Consider the following 9,207-nt stretch of genomic DNA (forward strand, 5'->3'; position numbering starts at 1 on the left):
TCAGATCTTTCCTGTATAGTTCTTCTGTGTATTCTTGCCACCTCTTCTTAATCTCATCTGCTTCTGTTAGGTCCCTGCCTTCTTTGTCCTTTATCATGCCCGTCTTTGCACAAAACGTTCCCTTGAGATCTCCGATTTTCTTGAAGAGATCTCTAGTCTTTCCCATTCTGTTGTTTTCCTCAATTTCTTTGCATTGTTCATTTAAGAAGGCCTTCTTGTCTCTCCTTGCTATTCTCTGGAACTCTGCGTTCAGTTGGATATATCTTCCCCTTTCTCCCTTGCTTTTCTCTTCCCTTCTTTCCTCAGCTACTTGTAAAGCCTCCTCGGACAGCCACTTTGCTTTCTTGCATTTCTTTTTCTTTGGGATGGATTTCGTTGCTGCCTCCTGAACAATGTTACGGACCTCCGTCCAGAGTTCCTCAGGCACTCTGTCTATCAGGTCTAATCCCTGAAATCTATTCCTCACCTCCACTGATTCATAAGGGATATGATTTAGGTCATACCTGAATGGTTTAGTGGTTTTCCCTGCATTCTTCAATTTAAGCCGAAATTTTGGTCTTGTACACAGTATATTTTTCTTTCTGTGTTAGGCTTTATGCTCTCTCCTATTTAGTTTTAAGCTGTTGGATTAGGTCAGTTTATTTGTATTGTTTTATTCAATGTTGTATGGATTGATTGATTGATGTTTTTATTATACATTTATTTATTGACACTATAGTCAATTATATATATAGTCAATATAGTTATTTGTAATTGCTGCTATTATGTTTTTTAATTGTTATATTGTTGTTCATTTGATGTGTCATGACCTGTCTTTGGCACAATCTTGTGGAAAAGCGTTATACAAATAAAGGGATCACCATGAATTGAAATTAAATTTCAGGAAGTGCAACATAACATTAGAAGTGATACTTGAAGGGACAAGCTGCAGACAGATTCAGTTTGGGTATAACAATCTCCTGGAATTTTTTGAACATCCCCTACACAGACTTTCCCACCACTACTTGAAAAAATAAACATAATGACAAGTTATTTAGGGAACAGGTAAGTGAATGAGAAGAAATTAGAGGTATTGTGTCGATATTATCCTTTTTCAGCCTCATCTGTGCATGTTTATTCAAAATTAAATCCCACTGAATTCAATGGGACTTAATCCAAAATAAGTTTGCGAATGATTGCAGCCCTTGAGATAAAGAACCCTTGTGATTAGGTAATCAGTCCTGTGGGATTTAGGAAGTTATGACTAATATACACAGCATTAGGTGACATAGTAAGCCAGACAGATCTACAACCTAATTAAAGCCAAAACAATTTAGTTTTATTAGTTAAAATTGAATAAACATGAAGCAGTGAAAGGCCTATATTGGGATATTTATTCATTCCTGTTTCCTTACATCAGCCTTCCCCAACCTGGCCCCTTACAGATGTTTTGGACTGCAACTCCCATAATTCCCAGCTCGTATGGCCAATGGCAGTTGCTGTACAACACATCTGGAGGGCACCACTGGTTGGAAAAGGCTACCTTATATCAAAGAAGAAGCCACAGAGTGATCATAGAATCATAGAATAGTAGGGTTGGAAGGGGCCTACCCCCAATATTTAGAAACATACAAAACAACTGTTTAGTACAGCTCTCAGGGCTATTACCAAGCAAATCCTGGCAAATGCCACTTAACAGGAAGCTGCCAATAACTGTACATATTTGCAAAGTGTTTACTGAATCCATAGTTTTAGATACACCAAGTGATTTGCAGTACATGATAGCATGATTGTACTATGAATACCTGCTTAACTGATGCACAACAGAATTTGGCATTCACAATATAGTACAGTACAATTGGGGGTGAATCTACGGTATTCAAAATATAAAGAACCTTTCTTCCATGACAGTATAGCCCAAAGTGCAAATACTTCAGGGCCCAGATGCCAAGATAAGCTACAGCTGAAAAGTTGACACATTTGGCTAATTCACATGTTATACAGAGGGAAACCTGAGTTAGTCACCAAATGTACACTCAAGAAGAAGCTTGACAAGCAGGCCTGAATAACATATGTGCTTACAAACAAATGTTTCATTGCATTCACCCTTCATATTTTTATGTATACATTTAAACATGTAAGATGTGAAGTGGCTCTTGCGAGAAGAACACCAAGGGCCAACTGATGCACATGTCTACCGCTTATGCAGCCTTAAGCACTTTTCAGCATATCGCGGAGAAGTGCATTGGTATATACATGGCAGAGAACAGTTCCATGGCATGTGTCCACTGAGTATTCCAGCTAGTTTACCAACACACATTCTCATCTTCACAGTGTTATTGCTGCAAACACCAGTGAACATGTCGCAAATCCCATTTTCACATAACGTGTGAAGTGACCCCAAGAGGTTGTTTTCCCACTTACACCTAGCTGTTCTGACATTACACCTCCCTGTTCACATGTATTCTGAAGACACACATATGGAAGCAAGCAGAAGACCTCTGACCTTTTTTGCTTTAAAACACACACCAGTTCCCTCACCATTTGTGGGCCACTTAATTATGCCATTTTTTAGCCTACATACATAGAACAAGGTAACTTTGGCAGTGCACAACTCTTGGGGTCTGAGGAAACTGTTTTGAACAGTTAAGCCTTCAAAATAAAACCTCCATAGGACAAGATAAAGCACCTGCAACTTTAGAGTTGGGCCTTTGGTCTATCATTCCACATGAAAGCAGGGTTTTGTCAAAAGTTTGCCAGGCAGATGAGCATTTTAGGTGCACATTTACCATCTCTTGCTTCCCACCATGACATAACTTAAGACATAACATAAAACATGACATAACTGAAAGCCAGTGCAGTGCAGTGGTTAGAGTGTTGAAATGAAACTTGGGAGATCTGGGTTCTAGCCCCCACGCAGCCATTTAGCTCACTGGGTGACTCTGGGCCATCACTGACTCTCAGCCTAACCTAACCTCAGGGTTGTTGTGAGGATAAAATAGAGGAGAACCACGTAGGCTGCCTTGGGTTCCTTGCAAGAGGAAAAAAGGTAGGCTATAAATGTAGTAATAAAACAACAACAAGCCCACATTGGAGGGATGCAAGTTAGTCCCACCAGGCTTCAGCAGAGGAACTTACCTGTATTGCCAGCTTTTGGTACTGCTTCCTCCTCGGCTACTGCTGAGCCCACTACTGCTGATGCCGCTACTACTGCTGCTCTTGCTTGTGCAATTCTGGGCTGGGAGCAAGTTCTCCAGCTTGCCTTCACTTTCAGAGACTTTCATAGCTGTTGCTGTAGCTGCCGATACAGGTTCCCCACTTTGCATGGCAGCGTATGTCAAGCCACCCCCACCCACAAGGGCGGGAGGGTGCAAGTTAGCAGCAACACTAAAATCACAATGGTGCGGGGAAAGCTTAAAAAAATTATTATCAAATTGCCACTAATTCTACAAAACGAGGGTGATTCTGAAGTGGAACTTTTGGTATAGGGGCAAAAAGGCCAGGTGGGGCCAAAAATATATTAGAAACTTTGGAGGAGGGTAAAAATTGGAACTTAAAACGGGGGGCAGGGCAGTGAGGGACAGTCTCCTTGATACAAATAGGAAGAGCTCTGAATGGGGGAGGTTTTTTTAAGGAGGGATGGGGAGAATTCGCACCAGAGACTCCTCAACCCCAGCGACCGAATGGGAGGAGGGCAGCTGTGCTGGGCATGTGGGGTTCAGGCATTTCCAAGCCCAGTGGGTGTGTGTCAACAGGATGGGGTGGATGAGTAACTCCACATTAAAGGATGGCCTCGCCTCAATATCCCAAATGTAAAGGATTAGGCAGGGGGAAGCAGCAGCAATAAGTGGGAAGATTTCACAATCGTACCCAAAAGGATGCTCACGCTGGAGAGGCACAGAGAGGGGGAGGCTGCTTCTCCTCCTCCTCGCCCGTCCTTTCTTCCCTTCTGCTCCCTATCCAGAGGCTGCCTGGGGCTGGTCTCACCATGAAACACGAACACGCACCCCCTCCGGCAGCCCCCTCAGCCCCGCTTACGCCCTCCGTTTGGGTCTGGAGCGCGAGGAAAGCCCGCCCTGCTCGGCCAAGCTCCGTCTTCCAGGGCCAGCAACAGCGCCCACCCCGCACGAACCGAGGGCGGCGGCGGCAGCGCCGCCACCCCTTCCGGGTCAGGCTCAGCCGCAGCCTTTCTCCTCCCTCCACCGCCGAAGAAAGAGAGTTGGAGCCGGGGCCGCCATCTTTGCTAAGGGCAGCGATATCCTGACTGCGAGGAAGCGAGGAGCAGGGAAGGAATTCTGTGGATTTTCTCTTCTTTTAAGTACATAAAATACTTCCCTTGGACATTTTGAAAAAAAAATTCTATGGAGGAAACTGGATTCTGCCGTTGTGGGTGCTTCACATGAGCCTTTCCCCATCTGGCGTCCTCCAGAGGTGTTGGACCGCAGCTCCCATCATCTCCAGGCGGCGTGGCCTGATGAGAGTTCTGGAGGGCGCCAGGCTGGCGGAGGCGGCCCAGCAGCCCGCCCCTCCCTTCCCTTCCCTTCCCTTCCCTTCCCGCGCCCGCCCTGTGGCGCGTGGCGGAGCTCGGCTTTCGCAGCCGCTCTCCCGCCTCGCGCTTTCGCTGGCTGAGGCCGGGGCACAGGTTATTTTCGTCCCCGCCAGCCGCGCGCCGCAGCTTCCTCCCCAGCCTCCGAGCGGGGAGAAAGGTGTGCGGGGTGGCTTATGTTTTGCAGAGCGGTAACCGCCGCCGAGGCTGTTGCGGCAAAACGAAGGAATCTTGTAGCATCTCAAAAACTAAGCCATTTATTACGACCTAGCCTTTCGCGGCCCAGAGCCCATTCTATCAGTGCTTCTCATTTCCATTATCAATTTGCTTATTATTTATTTATTGCATTTATATCCCGCCTTTTTTCCTCTTTCAAGGCACCCGAGGCAGCTTACATTATCCTCCTCCTCTCCATTTTATCCTCACAACAACAACCCTGTGAGGTGGGTTGGGCCGAGAGTCTGTGACGGGCCCAAAGTCACCCAGTGAGCTGCCATGGCTGAGTGGATCTCCTGGCTCCCAGTCCAACACTCTCACCACTACACCACACTGGTTCTCACTTAATCCCTGTAATCCCGTTTAAAGAAAAATCCGAGTTTGAACCATGCTTAATGTAATTTCTATTATTAAACTTTTTGAGTTTTTACATGTTATATACAATAGAAGACAATACTTCATAGAATTCTGTAAGCATGCATATGCGTGGTATACTGTATACTCTTAACACAGACAAGAATACCAAATAAGGGTGCAATCCTATGCATATTTAGACAGAAACGAAGGCCTACAACTCCCAACCTGCTGACTGGGTCATGCTGGGAAGTTGTAGGCCTTTATTCTGCATAAACATGCACAGAAATGCGCCTTAAATGTAGATTTAAAACAAATCAGGGTGGCAATATGTTAACATACCTATGTGTTATGAACAATAGCATCAACCACAAGGTCTTGGCACCTTAGCACATTTATTACAGTATACACTTTTTTCGGCTACAGTCCACTTCATCAGGTACGTGAAGTGTGTTTCCTGAGTTACCCGGTATACAAGAACATGAGAAGAGGCTTAGCTGGATCAGACCAAAGGCCTATCTAGTCCAGCATTCTCTTCCCACAGAAAGTATGTGGTGGACGTTCTGCCACTTCCAAAGTGCTGCCAGCTTGTTCCAGCAAGGACAGGAGGAGGGGGCAGCTATTTTGTGTCCCATCCTGTTTCTGCCGCCCAGCCTGGATGGATATGCATTTTGTTATTTTCCCTCCCATTGAAACCAATTGGAGGGAAAATACCTTTGCCAGGTCTAAGCTGGCATAGGTTCTAGGTCAGATCCAGGGACTTGTTGGAGTAAAGGGACTTTGGATCTAGTGGATCCAAAAGCTGGCCCCACCCACCCCAGGATGCCCTGTTTCAGTGTCTACACCTAGTCCTTGGTTCTCCAATGTGGTGCCCATGGGCACCAACATGCCATGGACATTTCTCTTGATGCCTGCCAGGCCCCCTGGCCCTCCTGCTTTTTGTTTTATTTTTTAGATTTATTTTTAATTACTCTTTTTTAGAAAACGGGAAAGCATGCGACATAGTGCCAGACTCCTCCACCATCTTTATTTCCAAAAATGTCACGAGGCGACATGTGGGCCACAGGGGCATTCTTATAAAAGAAAAATTGGGGTTGTGGTGGGAGCTTTAACAATTTGTCTTCTGAGATATGGGTCCTGGAGCAGAGAACTGCATTCAACAGAATGGTGTTGTGTTTTTGAGCTTGGCCCCCACCTCTGCTTTGTACTTAGGTTCTTGGGCAAGTTACTTTTTTTTTAGCCTCACCGGTTTGCCTTGTGGGAAATGGGTGTTTTGTGACTGGCCGCACCCATCGCGACAGTCATTTTGTGAATGGACAAAGCCCCGTGGCAGCCAGTTTGTGAGAACACCCACAACATTCTCTCAACATCCCAAATATGCCTTCCTAGCAGCAACACCACTGGCAGTGCTCCTATGCTCGCAGAGCTTTCTCTAGGTGTACCAGTAGCCCCCACGAAAGATGTTCCACCCCGCTGACAGAGCAGTGCTCCCACCCCATTGTAACCTCATTCAGATAGCCTTTGGCAGGGGTTAGGATTGCACTTATTGCGAAGAGAAAACTCCCTGGAAAAGACCCTGATGCTGGGAAAGACTGAAGGCAAAAGGAGAAGGGGACGGCAGAGGATGAGATGGCTAGATAGCATCACTGATGCAATGCGTATGAACTTGAGCACACTCCGGGAGAGAGCGCAGGACAGGAAGGCCTGGTGTGCTATGGTCCATGGGGTCACGAAGAGTTGGACACGACTGAATGACTGAACAACAACAACAACAGGATTGCACTTATAATGATCAAAGCCCATGCTTTGCCAAATACTTTTTAAAACATCACCTTCAAGATATATATTTCCCTATCACGCAAAAATGCCATTTTCTCATGTAAGAAGGATGTGATAAAACTGCATGCGCATTGTCAGGCCTCTTCTCACTCCCTCAAAATACAAAAATGTTCAGATTTCCATTAGTAAAGCACACACTAGCAAAACTGGGACAGAGCTAGTACCCGAGTAAGATAGATGGGTATGTTGCTATCCAGATGGATGCCTGGCCGCCTTATCTTTTGAGATACTTTGTTTTGTTTCGTTGATTCTGCTGTCTGATGCTTGTTCACTGCATTAAAACTGAAGAGATATAAATGTGGTAAATAGATATATACATACATCAAAAATGTAAAGAGTGAATTTGATAAATGCATATTTGTAAATGCATTTGTATTAAGGAGAGGAAGCCATACCTTTATACTGCACCAGTGTGCTTTTATATAGTGTGTTATTGAATTGCCCCAGTATTTCAGTGGTCCAAATGCCACCCTATAGGGTGAAGTCTTGGCCATGAATCACGCTGTCCAGAGATCCCTTGTTAATGATGGCACCGATGCTGCTAAGTTGCTAGTAGCTCCTACTGCCCCAGCTGGGGAAGCATTCATTATGCCTCCATGAATAATTGGCCATGGGCCCTCATCACTCACAATGTTTCTGCACTTAATGAAATAATAGGCTGTTGGCTACAAAACGCAAAAGAAACCATTTAAGCTGTGGTCTTTTACTCACGTATGGGGGACTAAGTCCCATTGAACTCAATGGGTTGGATCCAGGATCTGTCTTCCACAAGAAGAAGGGACTTTCCGTGAGAGGAAGGTTTCTGCTCCTGGAAGGTCCCTCCACTTGATTTTTAGGGATCCCCCAGACACCACAACTCACCCCATTCAGCAGGGTTTCCTGACTCCCTGTGTAGCATTTTCAGGGGGCTGCAGGGACTACCGTGGGAAGGAGAGGTTGGGGAAGTCTGCTTCCAGCAGTGCAGTTGATCCAGCGTAAATATGGATCAGTTGCATTGTAGGATTGCATTGCTAGGCCACAATGCTAAACACATTCACTAGGGATGAAGCCCCACTGGACCCAATGGAATGTAGTTCCAGGCAGTGGTGTAGTGGTGGGGGGTACAGGAGAAGGAACTGAAGCTCTAGGACATTTTTCAAACTATGTGTGCTGGAGCACTCGAATAACTGATGGACTTTTCTTGCTCTGGCAAGTGAATGAGGTGATAATGAGGCTTTCAAGCTTTACTATTGTTTTATAACACATTAGCACAGAGGAAGTCAGATGAGGTAAATAATGAAGCAGAGGATGGATACTTCTTTCCTTCTCTTTGATGGCATTCTGCTTCACCCAAACAGTTTGAATGGGAAGACTTCTTTGCAAGATTGTTTGCATTTCTAACTAAAAACTACATGTTGCAGTTCAGCTGACAGAAGATCTTTTCTTTAAACTCAGGGTTGACTTTTTTAAAAAAAGTTGAACCTATTTAGTCAGAAGTAAGCACCAATGAGTTCAATGTTGCTTAGTCCCAGGTAACTATGCATAGGACTGAAGTCAGTTTAGTTGCAAGATTTTATTTGTGGGTTGTTTTGGATGTCTTATGTTTTATGGCGGAGTTTCTAACCAGAGTTTTGGCTCCTTTGAATATAAATAATAGAAAAGCAGTATGTAGGTATGTATCTATATCCTGGGGACATGATTATGGGGGCTGTCATGATGAACTCCTGATTTCAAAATTTACCACTCCGCCACTGCTTCCGAGTAAACATGCAGAGGATTGTACTGTTAGTCTCTATGATGCCATCATGCTTTTCCTTCCTCTTTCTGCTGTACAGGAAACTGTATACTCTTTTGAAATTAAAACAGGGGCTTAAAACAGGGGTGGGAAACTTCAGGCTCACGGGACCTACTTTTTTTTTTTTTACTACAATCCCAAGATCGAGCCTTGTGCTAAAGACATACACTCCAAATTAAAGAATTCTGAGCTCAAGCCAAGAATGTGAGTACTGAACTGAATGGAGCTCAGAATGTTGTTCAGTCGTTAACTCCTGTCCGACTCTTCGTGACCCCATGGACCAGAGCACGCCAGGCCTTCCTGTCCTGGAGCTCAGAGTCCTTTCACACAAAAACACACTTCTGGTTACTTGCCAGCCAGCCAGCTTTCTTTATTACTGCAGTAAGGTGGGGACTGACATATCATTGCTGTATTATTATTAAAACAAAGGCAAGTAAAAAATCTTTGCTGACCTACTGAAAATCATCCAGAGGCCTACCAGTAGATCCACCTTTTGCCC

The 9,207-nt window shown here is 44.9% G+C and overlaps 1 protein-coding gene across 4 annotated transcripts in view; it reads right to left on the minus strand.

Moving 5' to 3' along the window:
- OSBPL11 (oxysterol binding protein like 11) overlaps positions 1-4,128 on the minus strand; it is a 68,187-nt gene extending 64,059 nt beyond the window's left edge. Inside the window, exons 1-2 of one of the 4 annotated variants that reach the window (XM_084807673.1) lie at positions 3,850-4,128; positions 3,118-3,277 (exon numbers count right to left, since the gene is read on the minus strand). In XM_084807673.1, the coding sequence (XP_084663799.1) occupies positions 3,118-3,263 (146 nt within the window). In that variant the 5' untranslated portion in view covers positions 3,264-3,277; positions 3,850-4,128. Of the gene's footprint in view, positions 1-3,117 lie in introns of all 4 variants that reach the window. The other 3 variants (XM_084807696.1, XM_084807667.1, XM_084807688.1) reach the window with 3 other exon arrangements.
- Between the last annotated feature and the right edge of the window lie 5,079 nt (positions 4,129-9,207).

The sequence above is a fragment of the Heloderma suspectum genome, chromosome 1 (assembly GCF_057233095.1).
Source record: "Heloderma suspectum isolate Gila_16-S chromosome 1, 16-S_ref, whole genome shotgun sequence".
Lineage (NCBI taxonomy): Eukaryota > Metazoa > Chordata > Lepidosauria > Squamata > Helodermatidae > Heloderma > Heloderma suspectum.